At 45.7% G+C, this 27,924-nt stretch overlaps 1 protein-coding gene across 2 annotated transcripts in view; it reads left to right on the top strand.

Moving 5' to 3' along the window:
• Positions 1-27,451, top strand: part of UBE2F (ubiquitin conjugating enzyme E2 F (putative)) — a 58,096-nt gene extending 30,645 nt beyond the window's left edge. The window contains exons 8-10 of one of the 2 annotated variants that reach the window (XM_059868368.1): positions 6,048-6,080; positions 8,284-8,346; positions 26,959-27,451. In XM_059868368.1, the coding sequence (XP_059724351.1) occupies positions 6,048-6,080; positions 8,284-8,346; positions 26,959-27,009 (147 nt within the window). In that variant the 3' untranslated portion in view covers positions 27,010-27,451. Of the gene's footprint in view, positions 1-6,047; positions 6,081-8,283; positions 8,347-26,408 lie in introns of both variants that reach the window. The other variant, XM_059868367.1, reaches the window with a different exon arrangement.
• Positions 27,452-27,924: the final 473 nt, after the last annotated feature.

Genomic DNA, 27,924 nt, shown 5'->3' with positions numbered 1-27,924 from the left:
GAAATATTTTTCCAAAGATATATTGTGTTGTATTTTGACTTCATTATAAATTGGCTTTATCAGTTTTGTAAGAGATTATTTCTTTCTCCTCCATACATGCCCAGGCTGGTGAAAATATAAAGCTGAGTGTCTTCTAATAGCTTTTGCTTCAGAAATGCTTAGTAACATTTTTATTTTCTCTCTTTAATGTCCCCTGGCAAAACCAAATTTTTGGTGTTGGGGCAATAGCTGTTCTTATGGGCACGTGAGTGAGGAGAGCTGAGATAGCTCAGTAAGTGTAATTAAGCCATGCTTGTTCTCCCCAAACTGCTGATTTCTGAATATTCAATTAGTGTCAGCTTTAATGCAGTGAGCAGAGAGGTCTCCAGAGGGTGATGGCCTCAGTGCTGAGCTCACTGTGGTGTAGTTCATTAAGAAGTTACAGAGAATTCCCCAGGGAACAGTTTCCACAGGGTTATCCACTTGTCCTGCAGTAACCTCGGGGACAGGGGTCAAGGAGTTGGTGACAGTGAGGGGTGGGACAGCAGTGCTCTGCATGCTTGGCACCTCCAGTGCCTCCTCTGGGACAGCAGCAGGCTGCACTTGGTCCTGTCTGCTCTCCCCTCCTCTATTTCAGTACAAAAGAAATGGTTTGCCAGCCTTCCTCCTTGCTTTGTGTTTGCTAACTGGAGCAGTTCATGCCTTTTAGGTTACCCAGAGCCCTGTGGGGAGCTGCTGCTGTGTTTGGGGGGGATGACAGGCACATGACAGCTGAGGTGGCTCTCGTGGGTGGCTGAAGAAAGGTGGCATTCACTTTATCACCTTTTTCTAGGTGGAAACAATGCTTTTCAACTTTGGCAAGATTAGAGAGGAGCAGGAGAGGAAATGAAAAAAGAGATTTGAGGAGAGAAGAAGCTTTTTCATAAACTAAAAAGTGCCTGTGTCTCTGGAAGGAAATTTTTATTTTTGATCCCCAGGACCGGGGATTATTTGGTTGGTGGTTTTTTAGGCTGCAGTGAAGAGAGGAAGAAGCTGGGCTTGTTTTTAAGAGATGGTGGAAGAAGGGAAAGGAAGAAGAAAACCACCTTGAGGTGGTGAATAGGCAGACAGGACAGCAGAGAGCTGCCCCAGGACTTGGCCATGCATGGCCTGGACTAGAGCAAGCTGGACTTTAGAGTGGCATTTCCAGCCCTTTTTAAAACAAACCAAAAAAATTTGCTTGTATAAATGACTGCTGCTCCTTTTGTTCATCTGAGGTTAAATTGTTGGTTTATAAAGAATTGTTTAGCAAGGAGCTTTGTTTTGTTCAGTCTGTTAGATCAGAAATGCTTCTTGGATCCCTTAAGGGAATTTTTTGATTGGAAGTTTGTTAGGTGCTTTGGTCTGGTTGGCTCTCTTCTTAAATTAATGTGTTAAATATACTTTGCCTGTTAAAGGAAAATCTTAATTTAATTTAACTAATTCCATACCTCAAAAACATTGAGGTGAACTGGAAAATTTTAATTTGATCTTAATTTGCAATTTCTGTGTTTGCTCTCTCCAGAAGTGTTTGTGGTTGTCTTTCTGAGCCCCTTGTCTGTGCCATGGTTTCAGTGGCACTGCTTTTGTGTAGTGGCTCTGAGAACTGTCCCTTGGCAAGAGTTAAGACCTCCTAGAAATGCAAAGCTTTGAGACTCCTTGGCCTCAGGAGAGGCTGTTTCAAAAGCTGCATTGAGGATTTTGAGGATTCTTGAACTTCAGGCACTGCTGTAGCAGCAGGTTTTTTCTCCTTGTTTGGCATGCTGCAAATAAATCTGTGGGCAGGGGTTTAGTGTAACTTTTCACTCAGATGCAGCACAAAAATAGTGCAGAATGAAAAGGGACAATTCTAAAGGGGTGTTTACAGCAGTCTGTTGATTTCTGACTTGCTTGTGTTGGCTTCCCCATGCTGCTCCAGCCCAGGATGGTGGCAGTGCCATGGAGCAGAGTGCTTCCCTCATTATTCCATACTCCCCTCACCCACTGTGCACTTAACCAGGTACTGCTGTGCTTGGCAACCCCAGTTCTTGATTTCAAACACCATCATTGCCTCCTCTGAGCTAACAATAAATGTGAATTAAACCCATTTGCATATCCAAGACTTGCCTTGGACTCCCAAAGGCACCTGAGCCATGGGTGCCATCTGAGCTGGTGGCAAAGCTCTGGGACACCACCCAGGGAACAGCCTGGGCAGGCTGGGGCAGGAGCCAGAGGACCTTGAGGAATTTGGCAGCCCAGGTGTCTGCTAAGCAAGGCAGGAGCCTCCCCTGAAATGGAGAAAATGAACCCCCCCCTGAATTGCTACAAATTTTAAATTAAGGGGATCTCAGGCAACAAAAATTATGGGAGCAGGAAATAACAGTTCTTTACTAGGGAAGGAAATAAAAGGATAAAATAAACAATGCAGTCAACTAAAACAACACTGACAGAGTCAGAACACAACCTGACACCCTGTGGGTCAGGGTGCTGGCAGCAGTGCCATTGGAATTGTGGCTCAGCCCTCCTGCAGTGCCAGGGGTGGTTCTGCTGGAGCAGGGATCCTGGAGAAAGGTGCAGGCTTCCTATGGAGATCCAGGGGAAGAGGCAGCTGCTGTTCCTCTGGGAAATGCAGTGGAGAAGCTGTGCTGGTGTTCCAGAACTCCAGATCATATCCAGGTAGGAATGCTTGGGCTCCTCCCTCTGGGCTCCCATCTCCCAGTGGGATGCTGCAGTTCTTAGCAGCCATGCAGGAACATTGAACAGCCTGTTATCAGCAGGTGTTGTGGAAGAGAGAAGGAGAACTTAGCAGAAGCCAACTGCCATCCAGATGGCAAATAGAATCCAGTCTGCCTGACAATCCAGGCCAAAAGCAGCTGGACTGGGTGGGGGTGAGCAGCTGGACGGGGTGGGTGTGAGCAGCTGGACTGGGTGAGTGTGAGCAGCTGGACTGGGTGGGTGTGGGCAGCTGGACTGGATGGGTGTGGGCAGCTGGACTGGGGGTGAGCAGCTGGACTGGGTGGGTGTGAGCAGCTGGACTGGGTGGGGGTGAGCAGCTGGACTGGGTGTGAGCAGCTGGACTGGGTGGGGGTGGGCAGCTGGACTGGGTGGGGGTGAGCAGCTGGACTGGGTGGGTGTGGGCAGCTGGACTGGGGGTGAGCAGCTGGACTGGGTGGGTGTGAGCAGCAGGACTGGGTGGGGGTGAGCAGCTGGACTGGGTGTGAGCAGCTGGACTGGGTGTGGGCAGCTGGACTGGGTGGGGGTGAGCAGCTGGACTGGGTGTGAGCAGCTGGACGGGGTGGGTGTGAGCAGCTGGACGGGGTGGGGGTGAGCAGCTGGACTGGTGGGTGTGAGCAGCTGGACTGGGGGTGTGTGAGCAGCTGGACTGGGTGGGGGTGAGCAGCTGGACTGGGTGGGGGTGAGCAGCTGGACTGGGTGGGGGTGAGCAGCTGGACTGGTGGGTGTGAGCAGCTGGACTGGGTGGGGGTGAGCAGCAGGACTGGGTGGGTGTGAGCAGCAGGACTGGGTGGGTGTGAGCAGCAGGACTGGGTGGGGGTGAGCAGCTGGACTGGGTGGGTGTGAGCAGCTAAACTGGGTGTGAGCAGCTGGACTGGGTGGGTGTGAGCAGCTGGACTGGGTGGGGGTGAGCAGCTGGACTGGGGGTGTGTGAGCAGCTGGACTGGGTGGGGGTGAGCAGCTGGACTGGGTGGGTGTGAGCAGCTGGACTGGGTGGGGGTGAGCAGCTGGACTGGGTGGGGGTGAGCAGCTGGACTGGGTGGGGGTGAGCAGCTGGACTGGTGGGTGTGAGCAGCTGGACTGGGTGGGGGTGAGCAGCTGGACTGGGTGTGAGCAGCTGGACTGGGTGGGTGTGAGCAGCTGGACTGGGTGGGGGTGGGCAGCTGGACTGGGTGTGTGTGAGCAGCTGGACTAGGTGGGGGTGGGCAGCTGGACTGGGTGTCAGCAGCTGGACGGGGTGGGTGTGGGCAGCTGGACTGGGTGGGTGTGAGCAGCTGGACTGGGTGGGTGTGAGCAGCTGGACTGGGGGTGAGCAGCTGGACTGGGTGGGTGTGAGCAGCTGGACTGGGTGTGAGCAGCTGGGCTGGGTGGGTGTGAGCAGCTGGACTGGGTGGGTGTGAGCAGCTGGGCTGGGTGGGTGTGAGCAGCTGGACTGGGTGGGGGTGGGCAGCTGGACTGGGTGTGTGTGGGCAGCTGGACTGGGTGGGTGTGAGCAGCTGGACTGGGTGGGTGTGAGCAGCTGGACTGGGTGGGGGTGAGCAGCTGGACTGGGTGGGGGTGAACAGCTGGACTGGGTGGGTGTGAGCAGCTGGACTGGGTGGTGTGTGAGCAGCTGGACTGGGTGGTGTGTGAGCAGCTGGACTGGGTGGGGGTGAGCAGCTGGACTGGGTGGGTGTGAGCAGCTGGACGGGGTGGGTGTGAGCAGCTGGACTGGGTGTGAGCAGCTGGACTGGGTGTGAGCAGCTGGACTGGGTGGGTGAGAGCAACTGGACTGGGTGGGTGAGAGCAGCTGGACTGGGTGGGTGAGAGCAGCTGGACTGGGTGGGGGTGAGCAGCTGGACTGGGGGTGTGTCAGCAGCTGGACTGGGTGGGTGTGAGCAGCTGGACTGGGTGTGAGCAGCTGGACTGGTGGGTGTGAGCAGCTGGACTGGTGGGTGTGAGCAGCTGGACTGGGTGGGTGTGGGCAGCTGGACTGGGTGGGGGTGAGCAGCTGGACTGGGTGGGTGTGAGCAGCTGGACTGGGTGTGAGCAGCTGGACTGGTGGGTGTGAGCAGCTGGACTGGGTGGGTGTGAGCAGCTGGACTGGTGGGTGTGAGCAGCTGGACTGGGTGGGTGTGGGCAGCTGGACTGGGTGGGTGTGAGCAGCTGGACTGGATGGGTGTGAGCAGCTGGACTGGGTGGGTGTGGGCAGCTGGACTGGATGGGTGTGAGCAGCTGGACTGGGTGGGTGTGAGCAGCTGGACTGGGTGGGTGTGAGCAGCTGGACTGGGTGGGTGTGAGCAGCTGGACGGGGTGTGAGCAGCTGGACTGGATGTGAGCAGCTGGACTGGGTGGGTGTGAGCAGCTGGACTGGGTGGGGGTGAGCAGCTGGACTGGTGGGTGTGAGCAGCTGGACTGGGTGTCAGCAGCTGGGCTGGGTGGGTGTGAGCAGCTGGACTGGGTGTGAGCAGCTGGACTGGGTGTGAGCAGCTGGACTGGGTGGGGGTGAGCAGCTGGACTGGGTGTGAGCAGCTGGACTGGGTGGGTGTGAGCAGCTGGACTGGGTGGGTGTGAGCAGCTGGACTGGGTGGGTGTGAGCAGCTGGACTGGGTGGGGGTGAGCAGCTGGACTGCTGGGCTGTCTGGGCAGGAGCAGAGGGGTGGTGAGAGGCTGTTGGCTGCAGAATGCTGACATGGTGTCTCGTTCATTAGGGCATTACTGGACAGGGTCCTTAAGGGATATGGATTTCTGTGCTGCACACCCTCAGCACAGGGCCCAGAGCAGGAAGCAAGCTCAGATACACTCATTTGTTTGAAGGTCTTTGCTGTACATTGGAAGTTTGGTACTTTGAGGCTTTATCTTTATTGTAAATTTGCATTTTAGCTGTGGAATGACTTGAGGCATATGCTTATGTAAGAATAGTATTTCTCTGTACTCCTACGACATCTCACCCTCTTTTCTCTGATATATTGACAGTTTCAAATATTTCTTTGACCCCTCTTTAATTTAAGAATAGATTGCTGAATTAACTTTCATTACCCACCCTTTTAGCAGTGCAGTTTTCAGCTGGTGGCAAATCCAAAGGTATCACTCCTCTCCTTGAATGGAGGAGCAATAGGAATACACCCAGAAAGCTCTTACCTTCTGTTTCAATATGCAGTATTTGGTTTTTCCTGACTTCTAAATATCAAGTGGCCATGAAATAGGAAAGCCTTTTCAGCATTTTGATTTAAATTAGTAAAACATTACTTCTAATCTAGATTTTTTCCAGTTATTTCATGGATTAATTAAAAAATTAAGTTTGTGAACACATTCAAAACTCCTGAAATGCCTTTCTAACTGTGTTTTTTCATTTGCAGGATATTGTCTGGGGGTTAAACTCTTTATTTACTGTAAGTAAAGGAATATTTTGCATGTCCTCTTTTCTTTTTCCTGCCTGGTTTAGTTTCAGCATCAACTAATGACAAACCCAACTGCCTGTAAAAGTTTAGGTCTTTATTTCCCTTGACTTCAGTGGCTGTTGGATGAGTATGAAATCAGATTGTGCTTTTGTTTGTGGAACTCATCCAGACTGTGTGAAATACCAGCTTTTTGTACATGGATTTGACTTTGGTTAGAAATATTAGGGGATATTTTGATAATAAATTATTTGGGATCTTCCACACAGTATGAAACTCTTTCTGCTGATTTGCAGGAAACAGAAATGCATACTGCTCTGAGAAAGAATTGTGTTGGTAGTCTTTTTTAAAAAATCCTTTTTGGGGATTAATGTCTGCCCTGCAGTCTCATTCCTTGTTTGCATAGAACCTGACTTGTCACAGAATTTATGTGATTTTATTCAGGGATCCCATTGCCTCCCCTGTTTTTAAAGATTGCTGGGAGCAAGGAACCTTTAATTGCAGGACCACCTTGAAAATGGAGGAGAGGGCAGGAAGCTGCAAGAGGCAGGCAGGATGCAACAGCTGCTTTTGCCCTAAAAGTGGAGAGAAGCTAAGTCTTTACAAAAGTTACCTTTTCTGGGGATTCCTTTCCTCAGCCATTGCTGCTGGGTGGGAAGGTCAGGAGGAAGCAAAGAGCAGCATTAACATGGTGGCCACATTTGTCATCTCCTCTGGAGGGACCACCCCAGCCACTCCAGGGTGTGGAAGGAATCTTGGATTTCCTGGCATCCAAAGTTTTGGTTGGTTTTTTCAACAATTTCTGTGGTAAATTGATGTAAAAGATTAAAGAGCATTTGCCTTTCCAGCAAAAGGGAATTGCATTTCAGAGTCAGTCTCCCTGTGCATGCTAAATAAGGGAAAGGAAGCAAAATCATCAGGGACAGAGCTGCAGAAAATAAAAATATTGGGCTAAGAGCTGCAGGGAGGGGTGGTCCTGCCTAGGAGACCATGGGATTTGTCATGGTTGTGTCAGGAAAATGAATCCACAAACACCAGAGGTTCATGTCCAGGAAGGAGGCAGAGGAGTCCTTTTATTTTATTCAAATAAAGGGAGAGGCCATGGGGCATTTTCCCTGGGGTCTCTCCAATTTTTGGAGCAAGCAGCCTCCTTTTTATCCCAATTTCCCAGCCACATTTCCCTCTCTCTTTCCCCTTAGCTGAGGTACTTGAGAGGTTCAGACTTCCTGAAATGCCTGATACCTAAGATTTCCCTCTAATGTATAACCTTCCTTTTTAATTTTTAATTCTGATGGGATTTAGGGTTTTCCCCCAGTGTTTCTTTTATCTTTCAATCTCCAATTTCATTTATCAGCAAACCTACAATTTGTTTATAAAGGCAAATATCTTTTTCCATTCATCAATCAGTGGAATCCTTCCCATTGCTTCTTTTATCTCTCAGTGCTGGTTTTATCTATGATTTGTGATTCAGTATTATTTTTAATGCTGATTCCTCTTCTCCATTGTTTCTAACCCTAGACCCTTTCTCCTTCCAAAGTTAGTATATGAGATTAAATTGAGAGGTCTGAGGTTTGTCAGGACTATTTCTGCTCCCTGACCCCACATGTCCTTAATTCTCAGGATCTTTGCACTCTTTTCCCTCCATTTCCACTATTTGCTTTATTTCCACTCCCCTGTGTTTCCCAGAGCACTAAAGCTTCCCTGTCAGGCTCCAGGTCACAGAGAGAGTGAAATTGCTTTTCTGTGGAGGTGGAATTAAGGAAACTCCCACTTTATCAGCACATTGTTTGTAGAAGTTTTTTTCAAGGTTTACTTTGCCCTCTAACAAAAATCAACAGGAATTGTGCCTCCTAAAAGTTTGACTGTTCCTCTAAAATTTAGTTTTCTGATAGAAATACTTTCACTTCCAGGGAGAAGTGTCATGGGGCCCACACCAGAGGGCTTAAATGCCCTGGTGCTGTTACCATTTAATTGCTCTGTGATTTGGTTTCCAGTTACCAAATTACTCATTTGCATTTACCTTTGGCACAGACAGCACCGAGGCAGTGATTAAATGATGAAATTATGAAAAAAAACGATGAAATGAAACCTGCTGCCCTGTTTGCTTTGTTCCATTTTCTTGTTCCTGAGGGCTCTGGGCTCCTGCTGATGCAGTGAGTGGGAGCCCCTCAATGTTCTCTCTTTCTTTCTTTTCCAGGATCTTTTGAATTTTGACGATCCTTTGAATATTGAGGCTGCAGAGCATCATTTGCGTGACAAGGTGAGTCAGTGGTTTATTTAAGGCAGGTTGTTCCTAAACAAGCACACATTCTGTACTCAGCACTTCCCAGCCAGTCCTTTTAGAGTGCTGGAGCTGCTGCTCGAGGTAGTTGAGTGACTCATTGTATCAGCAGCCAGTTATTCAAACAAAAAGGGAAAAGCAAACTCTGGGAAAGCAAACTGCACCCAGCAGAGTTAGTCACCCTGTGCTGAGGCTGTGGGCCATGATGTGGTCACAGCCCCAAAATAGATGATCTTTCCCTTCTTGTGTCTGAGATTTCCCTGAAGTTGTGCCTGTGCTGTGCAGCAAGCTGATGGTGAGCTGTTGTGGCATGGTGACGTGGGTGATCTGTGAGAAGATCTCCTCTCTCTGTCTCTTTCCAGAGGCAGCTCTTTTACTCAGAGCTATTCCATGTTGCACGTGTTTATAAAGCCAGGAGAAATCTGGGCAAGTTGAAAGAACAGGAGTGGAAAGTTCTGTTTTCTTTTTACTGATCCTAATTTTCATGTGTGTATTATGGACTGGGCACAGCAGAACATGGCCTGGTGAACATAAATGAGATGTACTGCTCACCTCTGAGCAAAAGTGCAAATTTCTCCTTTGTACCCATCTCCAAAATTCCATCATGTCATGGATGGATTCCTCAAGCACAGAACTCACACCTAGTCTGTTCAAGACATCTTGTTCTAATTAAACTCTTCTGACACTTTTGTTGAAGTTAACCTTTAAGATTGCAGAAAGTTCCCAGGTAAGCAAGTGTTGATTTGAAGAGTTCATTGAAAGTACAGTCAGGCAGTGCACCTAATTTAGCTCATTTTTTCAAGAGGAAATACCAGGATTGCAGGTTCATCTTTCCAGCTATTTTTTGATTAATGAGATCTTGTAGCTATTCTGGTATTCATCCATGCTTGCAAGGCTGAGATGAGAACATACAGCAAAGCTGGAAAAAATTATCTGCAAACCTCCTCTGGAGGAGAGGGGTCTCTGTGGAGTCACAGAATGGTTTGGGTTGGAAGGAATCTTAAAGCCCATCCCATTCCTCCCCCTGGGTGGTTCAAATTTCTGTCCTGCACCTCTCAGCCCCATTGAGAGACTGGAAACCTTGGGAATTCACAGAAAGGAAAATGCTGCCTGATTTAAAAGACACACCTCCCTCAAAACCAGAAGTGAGCCCTCAAAAATAGGTACTGCTACACTAATTAACTAATTACATGGAAGTTGTTTGAAGAAGTGAAAAGGAAATTGAGTGGGTTTTTGACAGTCTTCTAAATCACAATTTTTTGGGGAAAAGATATTTTTTATTTATTAAACTCCTAGTGGTCTCATAAGCATCTCTAAAATTCATATTATGCCATTTTAATTTTCTTTTTTGAGCTTATCTGAATTTAATGTATGTGTTCTATAGCACCAGGTAGGGGTGGATTTTCTGTAGTGTGTTTTGTGGTGACATCAAAAAAACCCAATGATGCCTTTGTGGTTAGAATAAATAATGCAAGGGAGAGAAAAAGCTGCACTTGCAGCCTGAGTTGTTTTGGTTCCCTGTGGCAGAGATGTCATATTTTACACAAACACTTTGTTGTGGAATCAGACTGCTGTGGTACCATCCTGGCTCTTCAGAAATATTTGCAATGCCCAATAGGATTAATATGGGAATGCTAATTAGTTTTCTTTCCTCTGAGACTCGTTTACATGTGTAAGAGGATTATACAGATAGTGTATATGTAATATATGGACAGATGTGCAAATCCTTCCATACAGAAACAGCTCTGCACACAAACATCTGTGTGCAGGGGAGTCCTGGGAGTGTGGGGTGTGTCACAGCCAGAAACTGCACCCAGGGCTGTCCCCTCTGCTTCTCCCAGGGTGGGTGGCTCAGGATTTCACTGATGTCCCTTCCAGGCTGAGCCTGGCCTTGCCTGTGCTTATTGAGAGCTGAGGCTGGGCTTTGGTCAGCTCCAGGTCATCACAAATGACTCCTGCCTTGCAGATGCTGGAAAAATCCCATCAGAGGTAGCAAATAGTTCTTGGGAAGCAGCTGTGCTGGGAATGTTTGTGTTAGATCAGGCTGGAAGGGGCTGGTGTGATCCCATCCTCTCTGAGGCTCCTCTCCATTCTTGCATTCAATCTGAGCATGTTTGGAAAAGCAGCCTTGCTCTAAGATGTAAAATGATACCAAATTCAGAGCTCAGGCTCCATCAGTTGGTTGTTTTATTAACCTGTCCTGCCTGAGATGTGTGTTAGTGCAGCTTCAGCTTCCAGCCCTGCATGACTTCCTGTAGCTCCAGGAGGGAGCTGTCACTTACTGCACTTGTTCCTTTGCAGCTCCCTTCAGTCAGTGAGCATCAAGTCACTTCTACAAATTATTTTTAAAAATAAATATGTTTGTTTATGCAGCTTTACTGATTCTACAGTTCTCCCACACACACCTTGCTAGGTGCCAGTAATTTTTTGGCAGGCTGTACAACAAATTTGGGCAACATCTGTTTTCCCAAATGCTGGACATCCCTGGTGCCCACATTGCTCTGCAGTTGAGTCACAGTCACTGGGAGATAAGCAAGCATCCTCTGCTGGTGTAGAGCTCAATAAATCAGAATAAAAAGATGATAAAAAGATGATTGATGTGCCTATGTAAACTAAGCAAGGAGTTGCCCGGCATTGTCTTCTCACAGTGATACAATCTCAGCAGTTTGATGGTTGATTTCTTGCTGACTTTAAAGAAGCTCTTACTAATTAATGAGATTGGAGCACTCTGCATTTAGAACAGGAGTCACTGTCAGGAGTTACAGATAGCCAGAGCCATTAATTATCAGTCACTTCCATGGATTCTAAAGCAAGGAGCAAGTGTTTTAAGTTTTAATGACTTATAAATGGTGTGAGCTAGAAATTGTAGGGTTTTATACAGCAAACAGAGATCTTGACTCATTTGCTCTGTGGCAGCCAGGTAGGCTGAACACTGAAACAATGGGGATATTTTGGAAGATCCAAGCTCTTCCAGAGTGGAAAACCAAGTGAGCTTAGTGCTTCTGGACTTGGTATTCCTCATCCAGAGGTGCTGTGGGTGTGATTTGTTAGCTGAAATCTAGGAAATGCTTTCTGTGGTGTCCAAAAAACATTTCAAAGCCATTTGTACAACACACAACAGAAGATTCATTGCAAGCTTAGTGTGCCTTAAAATAGAAATGTTTTTCCAAGTATTCCTTAGATTTCTTCCTCACCTAGGCCTGCTGAGTCAAAAACCCTAATGCATTGTCCTACTTTAATTATATTTATTCTGTGTTTGGTGCAATTCAAGCACACTTCTGTCATCCTGCAGATTAGCAAACACTCTGTTATTTTTCATCCCTGTGATCAGGAGCTGTTTGAGCAGTAGGAGAAGCTGAGCTCCATCTCCCTGTGCTGTTTTCCTGCCCAATGTTTCCATCTCAGTGCAGCCCATCAGTCAGCACTCAGTGCTCTGTGCTGTGTCCTGGTGAAAGCCTCAGGTAGATTGCACTTGGCAGGGAATTTTTCTTCCTCCTTGTGAAAATCCAGCTTATCCCATTTACCTGCAGCTCTGAAGTGCCAGAGCTGAGAAATCTAATGGGAAGAGGTGTGTGTTTGCCAAGGACCCACTTCAAACACGTTTTTTACCTAATTCAGTGAGCCCTGATTTTATTTGCATCCTCTTTGGAAGCAGCATTTAACACTCAATTATTTTGCATAGGTTTGTGTGGAGGAGTTTGGCTCTGCATTGACTTCTGCAATTCTTTTTTTAATTTTTAAATTTTAATTAAAGGTTTCTCTGGGTGATAAAGACAAGTTTTTATTTCGGGGTTATTTCTGTGGAGATGGATTTAAGAAGTTCATGGTGTTACAGAACCTGAAGCTGCCTCCTAAGGTTTCCTCTCAGTGCTGTAATTGCCCTCCACAGCCTCAGTTCTGTAGGAAACTTGGCTTAAAACACCCAGTCCACCCTCTCAGTTGCCTGTGGTCCTTGGAGGTTGTTCTGGTGACTCTTGTGGGGTGAATGTTTTCCTGAAGTTGCCTGAGGACTGTCGTGGTGTCCTCACCAGTGAGAGCACTGCTCTCACTCCAGTAGAAATCCCAGTGGTCATCAGAGCAGTTGCTGAGTACAGATCTCACTGGAGAACTTTTATAACATCTCATAATTGTAGGCAGTTTTTAGAGTTCTTAAACACCAAACAGTTCAGAATTTATACAGAAGAGTCTTAATTGCTCAAGCAATGCCCAGAGTTGTGGCTGCCCATCCCTGGAAGTGTCCAAGCAGGTTGGACCAGGCCTGGGATAGTGGAAGGTGTCCAGCCCATGGCAGGGATGGAATGGGATGAACTTCCAACCCAAACCAGTGTGGAGTTCTGTGAAACCCCTGGACAGCTGGCAAGAACCAGCAGCACCTGACCAAGTGTCAGAGCCTGGGCCAGAGACCTCCTGAGAGCAGGTGAGCCATGGCAAGAGAAGGTTTTCAGCAAGTCAGTAATGAAAGTAAGCAATAAATACAGATTTTCTGTAGAGGATCTCCAGACATCCCTCTGGAAACACACTGAGTTAAATTTCCTCCCAGAATTTCCAATTGCATCCAAAGCTGTCCTTGCCAGCACAGCCTCCTCACTTCTGGAGCCACCAGGAAGCAGCAGCAGGTTGGGACTGTAAAACTTGTTTAGCCAAGAGTGATTTCCTCCCCCTTGCTTTGTTGGTTTTTTAAAATCAGACACTTAGGTCTGGCCTGGGAAGCACATCTCCAAGTGGAAAGGGATTCCTGTCCTTGTGCCCACCTCCCATTTTATCAAACCCCAGTCTGAGAGCTGGTGCTTTCTTCTCTGAGTTACACACAGGAGCTGGCAGATTTGGGATCTTTTATCTCTGCTGAAGTTTGCAGTAATTTTGTTCTCTCACTGCTGATGCCTTTAGACAGCTCAAGAGTCCCAGAGCTCTCTGCCTCTGTGTCATTTCAGATCTGATCCTCCTAAAGACTCCTCCAAAGTCCTGTCCTGGCCAGCTGTGCTTTCATCCTCCTGGCTTTTTATTTCTGTGCTCATACATAATAAGGGCATAATTACATTTGGGTTTAAGCCTTCCTTCAAATTCCATTTTTCTCTGTAGCTGAAGAGAAGCATTTGAGACTAAATAATGCCTTCAGATTTGGATTCTGTTTTATCTCCTCATTGATCATGTTGAAGTTAGTTTTGTTCTGTTAATGTAATTTCCTATCTCAGGAGATCAGTCTGTTTGAAATGCTCTTTGATACAGCTGAATGAAAGGCATGCTATAAATGCCAGTGTGCCACAGGATCCTCTAAGCAGGCAAACTAACACAAAATAAAATTCAGCTTGGAAGTTTGGGGAAGAAAATATTCATTATCTGTATTTATTCCTTACATCTTCTGGTTTAAAGCAATTTATTTAAGTGATCTTACAGGAGCTTCTTTGTTTCTCTGTTGTACCTGCCCTGTGTTTATCATTTTTATGTCAAAGGTATATTTGAATATTTAGCTCCTGCAGGATTCTTCCTGTTCAGAAGACATCAGGTCTTTTCCTTGCCACTTCCTAACCACCAAACTGCTTAGATTCTGTGGTTTATTCCAGTTTATTTTTGGCTTAATTCCTTGAGGCTTAAATCTGTCTAGGAATTATAACTATTACCCATTGATCTGTAGTAATTGGTGGCCAATTTGGGTGCAAAACAGCTTGTTTGGGTAGCAGTCACCAAAATTGTCCAGGATTCTCTAAAAGACATTTTTATATAAAACACTTAGAGAATATAAAATATAATAAGCAGAATTTCCTGGACTGTGGATGCTGCATCCTGTCGCTGTGCATTTCAGAGATGTTATTTGTGGTAAAAAGCAGTAGAAATAGCTCTAAACAAGCATTTTATTTTCCAGATAATTGTGGATAATCTGTGTTCTGTGGTGGGTAGTGGTCTCTGAAGAAACAGAAAATTGAAATGCTTTAGTTTTGCAAAGTATTCAAAGCACAGGGGTGGCTCAAAAGTCAAATACCTCCATGACCCAAGCTGATCTCATGTTTCTGTCTGAATGTTTCTGTATTGGACTGCAGCCAGGGAATGCACTCCAAGGGTTTTTCATTTCTCTAATGCCTTCACTAAGGAATTTTTAAGAAATAATGCTCATTTAATTCATTCACTCATTATTTTTAGCCCAGTTCTGTTTGTCAGGCTTTTCACCCTTGCCAATGGTTTCCCATCACAGCCAGCTGGAATTTTTCTCCAAACATTTCCCTGTAAAGTTCTGTGTTCAAACAGTGACAGTGATACATGAAGAGTTCTCATAATTAATTACTCTTCCCATTTTTTAAGCTCAAATGTCAGAAGTGTAGTGATGACTCAAGGCAGCTGGAAATTTTGCTTTAGAACAGAGAAAATACTTCAAAAACATTTGTTTGAATGTAGTCTTTGAAAGTATTTTATTATTATTGTGTTTGAGCTGGTGCTGGAGGAGCAATGTGCTCAGTGTGCAAGGTGCTCATAAGGCATGAACAGATTGAGCTGGATTATTTTTGAAGGGTTAAAAAAACCAAAGTATCAAAGTTTGACCTGTTGAGTGTGGCATAAAGGAGTGGGAAATAGCAATAAAGAACATTTTCTGGAATTTATTTCTGGCACTGTGCTGGTGCTTGCCTGGGTTAGGGCTGCATTCATTCTGACAAAGTGACAGGAGGAAAGGGGATTGGTTCCAGCTGCCAAGTGAGGTGTTGTCAGGGAGTGGGGCTTTTCCATGGACTCCTGCCTGTGTTGGCAGACTTGAAAGGAACCTGTGTGAAAATTCAGCTTGTCATCATGTCCTGCCTGCCTTGTCACGAGTGTGAATAATTCACTAACAAAGCTACCAAGCCAGAAGAGTTTTTTTTCCTGCTGTCTTGAAAGATCTTTATTTCAGTAGTAAAACATTTAGCATGTAAGCTCCAAATTGATTTCCATGTGAGTCACAGGGTGGGGTGGTTTGGAAGGAACCCTCCAGACCATCCAGTGCCACCTCTTGCCATGGGACACCCTCCTCTATCCCAGGATGCTCCAAACCCTGTCCAGCCTGGCCTTGGACACTTCCAGGGATGGGGCAGCCAAGTTCATTTTAGCAGATTTTGTCTTAGCACTGGGGAAAAAAACCTCACCCTTTGTACAAGTTCTGCAGGAAGAATTTAGCAGCCCTGTGTGTTCAGAGCCCTTTAATCCAGCATCCCCTCACCTGGCAGTGTCAGAAGGATAGTGCTGATCACAAGACCCCTCCTGTGATGGGGTAGAGCTCCTGGTCAGGCACTCTGTGTGCTTGCATTGCAGAGATTTTATCCTGCAGGATTGGGCAGTTGCTTTTGTTGTGTTGTATTTAACTGCATTTATTGTGTTTTATTTAGCTGCATCAACAGAAACAAATATCCCTGGTGCTGCTGGCCAGAGGAGCCTGTTGGGGTGTGTGCTCCCCAGCAGTGAAATGGGAGCTCAGGGAGCTGGGGCTCTCAGATTCCTGCACCATCTAACCCTGCTGGGCTGTTAACAAACCCCTCAAGTCAAAACCAGCCCTTTTAACTCCCCCAGCCCTTCCAGGGCTTGGTGCAGAAAACAACAGCTGCTTTGGATTCTTCAGTAGCACTGAGCATGTGAACCCTTGGGCTGAAATCCCTCTGGAAAAAGAAAGGGGGATTTCATTTAATAGGGGAGAGAGTAAACCAGGTCTGGGTGAATTTGGATATTCTGGTTTTTGTATTCTCTGAAAATTCACAGATGTCTGCCAGCAAAGTTTAAATATGTAGGTAACACTGAAAGATTTAACAGGTGGCAAAAAAGATGATCCTTTGGTTTAAGAGTTATCAGGAATGAAAATTGATGTTTTACCACTGCAAATTTGGGGTTTTTTCTTCATTGGCTGCAGGCAAGCCAAGCTTTTCACCTTGTCCTGATTTTCCTTGTAGTGTTCAGTAGTCATTGTTAGTGATTTCATTTTGATATCTTTTGTTGTAAACTGAAAAACAGGTTTAAACAAAAATAGGTGGTTGTTTTATTTTCAGTATCATGAAGTGGTGAATGTTGGTTTACTCCAGAATTTGTAGGCTTGACACTTATTTTTGTGTGAATAGAATAGGATCTGATGTCCACAAATTGCAGTGCTGGGCAACCAAACTAAATTTCAAGGATGGAGAGCTGTTGTGGTGCTTGGAACTTTGCTGATGAGAATTGGAGTGCTGTGGAGAGGGAAATGATTCACCCAGGGGAGGACAATGGAGCAGTGGGAGGCTGGGCATTCATTTGGATCATCTTAGCCCTGGATTAACAGCCTGACATTTAAATTGCATTCTGTTCCTTATCCTTTCCTTGCATGTCTCAGCCTTGCTGTGGTGTTCCTGCACAGCCAGCCTCTCTCACCTGATTGATCTGTGCTTTATCAGGATCACTTTGGAAGGAATAAATCCAGACCACTGTGCTCTGCTGTGCTGCCCTTTGTACTCACAGGTGCCAAAGGTTCCCATTGCCCAGATAAGCTAAAATGCACAAGGGAAGAAGCAACCAGTTTTTTCATCTTGACATTCTACTTTTTATTCTTTTAATCTGCCTGCAAAAGAAATTCTTTTCTCTGGCTGTCAGAACTGAGGTTGGCCTGTGGCTTGAATCAGTGCTGGGCTGCACTCACAGCTGACACTCATCCCAGGGCTTTTCTCTGTTACCTCTTGGAAACTTCAGCCCTCCAGCCTTGTGGTAAAGAGAGTAAAGAATGTTTGGTAAGGAGCTCAGTGCAGCACCAAGCTCTTTGTCATGACAGTGTCACAGCTGGGTGGATAAGCCACCCTCTCCTGGGAAGCCTCTGGCACTGCCTGACCCTGACAACAAGGGGGTTTTCAAACCATTCTCCTTGTGCTGCTCAGGGGAGAGTTGCTCTTCATGGCTGAGTGGCCACTCACCCATGATCTATTTCCTGTGTTCACCTGGCAGTCCCAGCTATAATTCCTGGGCTGAAGGGGAATTTTCTCTCATGTGGCATTAAAGTCTGTGGCCATCTTTTTCAAAATAGAAGCAAAGGCTGTCATCAGGGTGCTAATATCCTGAACAAGGCATTATAGTACAGATAGCTGCTGAAAGAGGTGGAAAGGAAAAGAAAGTTTATGCCTTAGCCTTAGAAGCAGTCAGTTTAATGTGATTAATGCCAATTATTTTGAGTGGGGAGAGATTCAGAACTGCAGGGCACTTCAGGTTTAAAGTAAATTTTTGATGAAAGTTTCCTAGACTGTAGAAATGTAATTGCCATGGGGAAGGAGGGGAATCCTTCCATGTATTATAAACTAAACATTGTGCTCTTGAACATACTGAGTAGAAGATAATAGCAATTAGGTGTAGAACAGAAGGACTTCTGTGGAGCTGAGGGTCAAGGAGATAACTGAGTTGACAAGCCTGATGTTTTTCTCCTCCATACCCCAAGACTAAAAACTGTTTTTAACAAAATGTTCTTGTGTTTGGTGCATCACCATGCTGTGGACAGATGTGTCAATTCAGTGCCACTGTTGCTTTTAAAGCTTTTCTGTTTTCTATCCTTTCACTTCTCTGATGAAAGTTGGAGTCTGTCAGTCTGATAGTCTTGTAACAGCAGCAGAATAATTTGAAGAAATATAAAATTATGGATAATGATGAAAGTAAGGAGCCTCTGGAAAACTTGGCAAGGCAGCTGTCAGGTTCCATGAAAACAGTCTTGCATTTTAATGGAATGCAAGTTAAAGGACGTGCTAGAAACATTTCTTTGTTCTCTTGCTCATGACCAGCAGAACCAAGTGAAATGATTCTGAATCACTTCAGAGGGGGTGTTTGCTCTGTAGCTGTAGCTTTTCATCCTTGAGACATTTCCAGCAGAGTCAGCTCTGGGGATGGCAGTGATTCTGCCACTGATCATGGCCCTCTGAGCTCAGGTTCATTCCCCCAGGGCCCCTTCAGCTGCTCTGTCCTGGAGCTTCACTGAGGTGAACCTTTGGCAATTGCTTTGCTTTGCAGTGTTTGCTTTTGGCAGAGGAACAAGGCTCGTGCAGTGATGCCACCCATCTGTCCCTCATGCCAGCCTCCCCATCAGTCCCTGGAGCTTTTAAACACACACTTGGGTTCCCATCAGGTCTGACAGAGCAGCACAGTCTTTACATCCAGTTCTGAACTGTCACCAAAGCTGGCAGCAGCAGCAGGGAGGGAGCCCCGGGACAGCTCCAGGTGGGCTCAGTGGGCACACCCAGCTCAGAGCAGAGCCCAGGCTTTGCTCTGCCCTCAGCTGCTGCTCAGGTTGAGGTGGTGGAGAGTGCCAGGGAGTGCTGCTGAGAGGCTGCAGATCTGTGAGCACTCACACTGTGCTGTCTGTACATTCTGAAGCCCTTTCTTGCCTGTCCTAGACATTCCCTGGCTGCAGGGACTCCAGACTCCTGCACACTAAGTGAGGCTTTATTCTGGTCAAGAGCCCTCCCCACAAGTCACTCAACCACCACAGGGTGTTCCTTTGCTTCCTGCTGATCACAAGAGCTGCATGTTTTAACTTGCTGTTGTCTTTTTTCCCCTTCCCTGTTTAGCCACATTTGAAGTAATTAGTGGGCACACTGCTGCATCCATGAATTTTTAGGGGATTTTGTGCAACTCTGATTTTTTTCATTTTCCTTGCTGCTGGCTCTCACTCCCAACACTGGAGCAAGATAATGCTGTTAAAATTGCTGAAGAAGTAATTGAGGTCAAGGCTTTGAAGTGCTGCTTCTTCACTGTGAATTATTAATTCTCTAGGCATACAGAAAGAGTGACATTGTAAAATTCATTGTAAAATAGTGGACTTTGTCTCACTGGCTGCTCTGCTTGCCTGCATTCTGCTCTGCTTTTCATAACATCTCCTTGGGTTACCTCTTACCATTTTGAGTTGTTTTCAGTTCATCTTCAGACTGGATTTCTCATTTTCGGCTCCTCCACACGATTTTGGAGTTACCCTGATGTGAAGTTTGGGAGGTCACAGTCACTTAATTTCTCATAGCTAGTGAGAAATTACAGTGAAAAAAGGGAAGTTCCTGAGAGTTTATGGTGAGATCCAAGGCTGTGTCAGAAAACAGTTTGGGGTGATACAACTACTTCTATACCCATAGAAACTGTAAAAAATACTGGTTTAAAACCAGGAACTTCTCAGGCTTTTGATTTCTGGTCTGGGTCTAAGAATGTAGGATGCAAATTAAAGTTTTCATTTTCAGCCCTTCAGTGTCAGACTTTGTCAGAAACTCTTGTTGATGGCTCTTAGGGAAGAGAGCAGAAGGGCTGTTCATCCTGGTCATCACAGGGATATCAACAGAGCTGGCTTTCACCAAGCTGGCTTTGCCAGGACCTCATTTTTTATGTTGTTTGCATTGTAGAATATTTGAGTCAGTGCTGTTGCTTAAATTAGCACAGTCTCATCCTTGCTATGCTTGGTTCTCTAGGCTGGGATCTCTCTGTCCTTGGTCTAGCATGAGGTTTTCCATTTAACCCCATCCCCTGGTTTAAATTGATAGCCCTGCACCAGCCCTTGACATCCTGAAATCTCTCTTCCTATTTCCACATATTAGTGAGAACACTGCTTTTTATTTATAACAGTACAAAACTGCAGTGATGAAAGTGTGATGATACTTTTAATCTTCTTCAGGTGAAACAAGAAACTCAGATTTATTCCTGGCTGCTGAATCAAGTATCTCTTCCCAGATTTCTTCTAGAGGGGTTATGAAACACTGAAGAATTCTTTTAATTAAATGCACCCACAAGGTGTATCTGAAGAACTGAAGTAGATCTTTACCTTTGGCTAACCTCAGCTTTCCAAGCTTTTACCACACTGGAAAAGAATGTAGTCCCAAAAGGCTTTCAAGCTTGATGTGGTTTTTCTGGAAACTGTTTAACTTCTGTTGTGGGGTTTTTATTACTCTCTGATTACAGCTTAATGGCTTATTAAGAACAACAGTTCCATCCCAGTCCAAAAACATCTTTTCATAACAATTCTCCCTGTGAGTCATTGCATTTATTTATCTCCATATTTATTGCAGTAAATCCTTCACTTCCTCTGCTCCCCCAAGCACCCTGTTTGGTGTTTGTTGTTCTCACTGAAACCCTGGCAGCCATGGTAGAATACATCTTTGTTTTTCTGCAGCATTTCTGCATTTACAGAGCTGCACTGGGGTTTTTCTTGGATTTCCTCCCTATTTTATGTTCTGTGTCCTTGTAACAGCCTTTGAAAGCTTTTCCCAGCAGCACAAAGTGCATTAAATGGCATGTGCAAATGAGCAACAGCACAGCTGCTAATTGTGCTAACAGATGTAAATAGGAAAACCATTACTTTTCTAATGCTGCAGGTATTTATAGCAGCCATTCCCCATCTTCCATAACACTCTGATTATGGATGGAGCCTCTCTCAGGTTCAGCAAAGTTGATTAAGCTTTTGCAGATGGGTTGATTTGCTGAGGTAATGGGGAAGAAATGCAGATGTTTTAAAGCTTTTGTTTCAGATGCTTCAGGCAGCTGAGTGGCTTCAAAGGAAAGTTTTTGCTTTGCATCCTTTGGCTTTTGAAAGGGAACATCTGGCAGGGCTGTTCCCAGGGACTCTGAGCTCTTGGAGCCTCACCTGCCCTGTCAGCTTGGTTTGAACATCACCTGCCTGGAGCAGAACATCACTTGCAGAACCCTCTGGCCAGAGCCAGGCAGCTCCCATTTCCTCTGGCCTTGTGATTCATCCATCAGGTCCTGCATCCCAGGGACAGAGCCTCTCTTGGGAATGAGAGCATCCTCCTGGCTGGAAGTGTGTTTGCAGCTCCCAGGAGGCTGACCTCAGAGGAATTGGGATCATTCAGGTGATTTTCCTGCAGGACTTTTGTGTAACCCTGTGCCACAGCTGGCAAGGTGATCACAGCCTGGGCCAGCCCTGGGGGAGCAGAGGAGGCTCCTGAGCTCAGGCCTGAGGCCCCAGCAGCCTCTGCTCCCTGGGGTCATTCCCAGTTTCTGTTTCAGCAGCACAGGTGAAGTGTGAAATGGCAATAAGAGACCTGTGGCAGTCTGGGCAAATCCCAAGGACTCTCCAGGCCTCCCTCTCCACCCAGCCCCGTGGGGGTTTTGGACTCACATTGTGTCTGATCCAGGGCTCTCTTCATCTGCCTCAATTCTCTTGCCTTTGCACAAGCAGGATTCAGGTGTATTTCTCTAATCCATGGCCTGTTCCTCCTCTAGGAACTTCAGAGAGTCCTTCTCTCCCTTTATCTTTCTCCAGTGGCACACAGCAGAAAATTTGTGGCAGCATGAGGGAAATGGTTCCTGCTTAAGATGTGAAATCTCAAAACAAATGTGCAGATGTGTTCAGTGTGTCAGTGAATTGCTGTGTCTGTGGAAGGTACCTGCAGCTTCTCTCTGTCCAGGCAGTTCAGTGCTTCCCACAACAATTCTGTAACCTGCCTCTGTGTGCTGATAATTTAAAAAAAAAGTCCAAACCTTAGTGTTTCTCTTCTCCCTCACAATGCTGCTCTTTTCCAAATAGCTACAGTGGTGTGTTCTGGCTTTGGTTGGTTTTTTTTTTCCCCTGCAGTAAAAAATTTACCTTTTCTTTCCCCCTTAGGACTTGGCTACTAAGAAATCTGCTAAAGCATTTGCTCATCCTTTTGCAAAATGACAATGGCTTGGTGTCTAGGAGAATTTTAAAATCTGAAGTTGGGATCACAGAATTTTAAAATCACAGTTGGGATCCATGGAAATGGATGTGGCTTTGGCTGCCCCTGCTCAGCAGAGAGCTCCTGGAGACACCTTTGTGTAGGTTTTCCACCCCCCACTCTTCTCTTTCTTCAGAGAACTAAAATTTAATTACAGAGCTTGGAAAACTCTTCCCATCGTGTAGAGACTGAGCTAAATAAAACAATGAGAGGGAAATGAGAGCAAGGCAGGAACAAGAATTGTAAAAAACCAGCTCATCCTTGAGATTTCTGTACTACTCAAAGGTTTCATTCAGCTCCTTAAATGGGAGGGGATGTGTGGGGGTTGATGGGTGTGAGTACTTATTATTTTCTGCAAGGGGGAAAGAAAGAAAAAGTGGCTTTCAGTAGAATTCACAGGGCTAATGGGTAGAGCTGCCTGGTTATTAAATCCTAAAGCCTTGGCTGAGCTCTGAATGCCATTTTCCTGCTGCTCAGAGGCCCCCTTTGCTGATCACTTCAGAACCACAAGTCAGGTCCTAGCAGAGGTTGTCTGGAATTTAACCTTGGTAATAAATGCTGGGTTGAGATAAAGTTCTGTTAAAACAGAGCTGCTTTAAAAAAAGAATTACTACTATTATGATTACTAGCACAGAAGAGGAAAGGGCAGGAGCAATTATCTGATCTTTTTCTGGCTCCACTGGAATTTGAGAGGATTGTGGATCTGAAGGATGTGGAGGTAGATCAGAAAGTTCATCACTACCATGGTTGCAGTCAGAGTGAAGGGGCAGATGTGTTCAACTGCACATCTTCCTGCAAACCAAACCAACCAACCAGTGAGAAGTACCACTGGTGGGTATGTTTAGGATAATAAATGAACTAAATCTCCTTTAGGTTTTTTTAATACATATTTTTAAATTTTTTTCTGGGTAATCCTTATACATAATTTGTTTTAAATAAATAAAGAAGATTCCCAAGGGAAAGTTTTCATCAGAATTTTTCCAGACTTCTCTGGTAGCTGTCACCAAAATACTGTGTTTGCTTTGGATAACTGAGCAAATTAGAAATTAAAAGCTTAATAAAAGACAAGCAGTTAATAAGCATAACTTGGTGCAGTATAAACAGTTGAAAAAATGAAATCTCCTCTCCCAGAGCTGCCAAATCAGGTCAAATGTCAGTTTTTGAAACAGTGCCTGGTTCCTGAGTGTGTGTTTCACCATGCTTCTGGAAAGGGTAGAATGGAATTCTCTTCTGGGGTTGAGGCTCTACAGATCCTCTGCCAAGTGCTCTTAAATACAGTCACAGAACCCCAGAATGGTTTGGGTTGGAAGGAACCCTAAAGTCCATCCAGTGCCACCCCCTGCCATGGCAGGGACACCTTCCAGTGTCCCAGGCTGCTCCCAGCCCCGTCCAGCCTGGCCTTGGGCACTGCCAGGGATCCAGGGGCAGCCACAGCTTCTCTGGGCACCTGTGCCAGGGCCTGCCCACTCTCCCAGGGAGGAATTTCTTCCTAATACCCAATTTTAACCTATTTTTTGTCACTTTGAAGCCATTCTTCCCTTCCCTGTCACTCCAGGCCTCTCTGATCACTCTCCCAGTGTGGATTTACAGCAGATGCTTTTGGTCATTTGGCCACATCTGTGGCCAATCTGTGAAGGTTTGGCTCCTGCTGCATCTGTCTTCAACATAACAAAGCCAAAAGCCTCATCAATTTTGATCAACCTTAAACAATCACCTGAGTTCTTGTGTCCAGTTTGGCTCTGGAGCTATTTTAGCCTGAAGTCAGCATCAGAAACAGCTGCCTTGTGTCCATGAAGGGTTTATAAGATGACTTGGAGAATTCTGAGTGATGCTGTAGTTTGGGATATTTGAAGGCTCTCCTTCCATTGGTGCAGGGTGCCATTTTGGGAAAATTCCTCTTCCATCTTTGCCACTCAGGCTCCTTGCACTGGGAGGGGCTGGTGGTGCCAGGGCTTCCTTTTTGCAGCTGTGCTTCTCTTCTGTGCAGGGAGTTTTCACTGAAAGGAAACCTTCTCTTTATCCCTTTAATATCATTGTCCCCTGCCCTGTTTATTTTCTGTATGTTTATTCATGTGAAGGTTGTTTATTAAACCTCTTTGTACAAACAAAACATCTTTGTTTAAACACAGAGGGCACTTTCTGTGGGCCATGTTCTATCCTTGAAGGGATGGTTTGAATCCTCCTTTCCCTTCTCATTTCTAGCAGGATTTTGCCTCTTTATAATGCAGGGTGCATCCTGCTCTGCTAAATTTTTTTGCTTCTGATTATTCAGTGTTGCACATACGCAGCTGTGCCCAGAGAGAAGTGCCCCCCATGACTGAGGAGGTGCTGAGCCATATGGCAGGTGAGGATGGAACATTGCAGCTCTGGGCTGAGCCCCTCCTGTTCACACCCTGTGAATGCATCCCTGCCAGCACCATCAGCTCCTTGGGAGTGACAGGGAGCCCTTCTGGAGCCTTCCTTACTGAGCTCCTGCTTCTCTTCAGGCCCTGCTGAGAGCCCATTTCACTGTGTATCAACTCATAAAGGGACAGAGGGAAAAGCCAAGGCTGCTCTGAGCTGCCTGCACTGCCCTGCTCTTGGATAGTGTACAGCTGTGTGTGTGTCCAGTGGTGTTTCCCAGCCCTGGGCTCAGTTCCTTGTAGTGATCCATCTTTTGGAGAAACACAGGACTGGGAAACTCTTGCATTATGCCCTTTTCTGACCAGAGATTGGGCAGCTGAGAGGCATTTAAAAACTTTTATTCTGTTTTCAGTCTCATGAGACAATACAGATGGTATAATTCACACCATCACAATCAGAAGCTAACTATTTTTCAATTACAGTACATTATAAGTGTTTCTTGGCCTGTCAGCTTTAGCCACACCATGCTGTAAATGCCTTAAAGCAAAAAATCTAAAATTACCTCTCATGAGTCCTACTACAATGTATCTTTCATTGCTCCATTTCTCCAGTTTTATGTGCAAGCCCACCCTTTGAAACTTGTTTTTAGTTCAGTTTCTCTCTCAACAGTGTCTGTCCTATCCCAGGCCATTTCTAAGCCAGCATTCCTTATCTCAGAGTTTACATACAGATATGTAAACTGAACTTTCTGTCAGGCTTTGAGAGTTCTCTACAAACCCATTTCCCACAGGAAGCAATGTGCAAGAAGCTCTCAGTGAATTCAGTTTCCACCACAGCTATCATAACCTTGGAATTGCCTGGGGTTGGAATTTTATTGCAGCTGAAGATGGCATTAGCTTTTAAAATTCAGCATTTTTTTAACACAGCATGCAGTTGGACGAGTGTGGAATGGGTGTGCTTGCAGCAGAGTGAGAAAGTCACCACACACACTGTTGCCTTTAGCAGGTGCCACATTGGACCCAGATAGCTGCTCTTTCACCCCAGAAGAGCAGGCAGCCTGTTCCTAAGGAGGAGTGGGATTTCTGCAGCCCTCTCTGTAACAGGATATTTCTGGCCTTAAACTGCTTTTTAGACTCTGTTGAGATTCCAAGCACTTTGCACTTTTATGGACATTGTGATGCAGCTTGATCAGGTGGAAAGTGAAATCACAGGGTTTCTCATGGATTATAGGTTTTCTTTGATCCTTTTGGGTTTTAACCATGGGCTAACCTTTATCCTTTCACTCAGCAGCACAAAACCAAACCTTCACAAGGGGAGCTGATCTGAAGTGTGATGTGGGAGCCAGGGAAATATTGATGTGTTTCAAGCTTGACTCAGGCAAAAAGGTCATATTAGTGCCCCTTCCTGGTGTGCCCTGATGTCCAGCTCTGGGTGGGCTGTGCCAAAACACTTGGGCTCTGTTTGAAAGGCATCATTTTATGTATTGGCAAACCTGGAGCTGACAAGTGACATTGTGTGGAGCAGGACTCTTCCTTGCTGGGATCCCACAGGTCATGGCAGGGGGATTTTGTGCCCTTCCTAGTAAGAGCAGAGCCTTGGCAGAGGATTTCAGTGCTTCCATGGCCTCTGCTCTTCCAGACATCTCCAGTGTACCAGGACAGTGTTCAAAACCTCCTCATCTACTGCATGCATTGGTTTTTCAGTTGTTTTCTTTTTTAACAGATATGAGTGCATAATTTTCCCAGATTTTCCTGCTTTATATTCCAGCAGCAGACAAAAATGGGAGCAGGAAATCCAGCAGAATGCCCTCTGGAGCACAGGGCCCTTGGTGTGTTTGGGTGGGACATATTTAACACCAGCCTGTGAGAATAATGTTGTATTTGCTGGGAATGTCCTCATGAAGGCAGGGATGATGCATCTGACCCCATGCTCTCAAAAGGCTAATTTATTACTTTATAATACTATATTATATTAACTATAACTATACTAAAGAATACAGAAGGGATATTACTGAATGCTAAAAAGATAACAATGAAAATTCCTGACTCTTTCCAGACACAGCTTGGCCCTGATTGGCCAAAGAGTGAAAACAACTCCCAGCAGAATGCAATGAAACAATCACCTGTGGGTGAACAATCTCCAACCACATTCCACACAGGAGAAGCAAATGAGATGAGAATTGTTTTCCTTTTCTCTGAGGCTTCTCAGCATCCCAGGAGAAAAGCTCTTAGGGGAAGGGATTTTATCAGAGAATGTGAATGCCACAGAATAACGTGCCAGGAATGTGGTGTCTGCCTGGCATCCCTGCTGGCACAGCATCACACTCTTGCTCAGCATCTCTGTGCTTTCTGAGCACAAACCACCAGAACTCTGTGGTTTTCCCTGGACACAGAGGGTATGGAATTGCAGGCAGTCTGTGTGCACCTAAGCTGTAGCTGCTGATGGCAGATTTTTCCCACTTGATTCCCCAGTGGAGATGGCTGTGGAGCCCTCATTGTAAGGATTCAGGGCTCCTGGGGAGAGCTGTGGGCAGCCTGAGCCTGCCAGTGCCACGGGTGAGCCTTTCCCTGCTGTGCCAGGGTAACAGAGCTGTGCTTCCCTGCAGGAGGACTTTCGGAATAAAGTGGAAGATTACATTAAGCGCTACGCCAGATGATGAAGGGGATGGAGGGATGGCAGGACCACGGCTCCAGAGCTGTCCTGAACCTCAGCAGCAGCCAAAGCAGCCTGGCTTGTACCAGTCCTGTGTCCACGTTGTACTGAAGAAGAAAAACTTCATAACCTGTCCATGTTCAAAGGAGAGCTCAGCATAAATACAGCAAGAAATTGTGTCTGTTGGTTGAAAAAGTTGTCTGCTTCCTTTTACAAATGTTTACTCTTCTGAACTGTACTGTATATCCTGTTGATGAGATATGCTTGAGAAGTTAAAAGAAGTCACTATTGAAATTGTAATTACACTTTTTTTTTAAACTCTTGCCTAATCTGGAGGGGGTGGGAAGGAAAAAAGCAAACCCAAACAGCCCAAGCAGAAAAGGTGGCGTGTTTTTGGAACACTTCGAGTTGGCAATAAATGGTCTCCTGTGAACCAAATCACAAAACTGTTGCCTTTGATGAGCAGAAAAAACAAAATGAGCTTTTTCTGAGAATCACTCAGCTGAGGCTTAGAGCTTGCCAGAGTGGAAGTGCAAAATGAGATTCTACTTCTGGCATGGAAGTTCTTGATGCTGTTTAATGTAAGTATGTTTTTGTCACAGTTTGGAATTTTTACATTGTTAATTTCAGGCCCTGTTTGGGCTACAGGTTTATTGGGTTTTTGTTTCTATTCATTGTGTGAAGTAGTTAAAAGAAACAGGCTAATATGTAACTTAAGTACATGTTTAGTATTAGTAAAATTATATATATATATAAAAATATATATTTCTGTGAAAAAATTAATGGAAGGGAGATTTTTTTTTTTTTTAAGAAATCTGCCTTTGGCTTTCCAATCTGGATCAGGTGAGGGAGCATCAGAAGCTGCTCTGATGAAGGTAAATTTAGGCACTGTTACCTGGAGAGCACCTGATCGTGTTCT

The sequence above is a fragment of the Haemorhous mexicanus genome, chromosome 26, assembly GCF_027477595.1.
Source record: "Haemorhous mexicanus isolate bHaeMex1 chromosome 26, bHaeMex1.pri, whole genome shotgun sequence".
NCBI lineage: Eukaryota > Metazoa > Chordata > Aves > Passeriformes > Fringillidae > Haemorhous > Haemorhous mexicanus.
The sequence above is the reverse complement of the archived record's forward strand: the minus strand, read 5'-3'. Positions and strand labels throughout refer to the sequence as shown.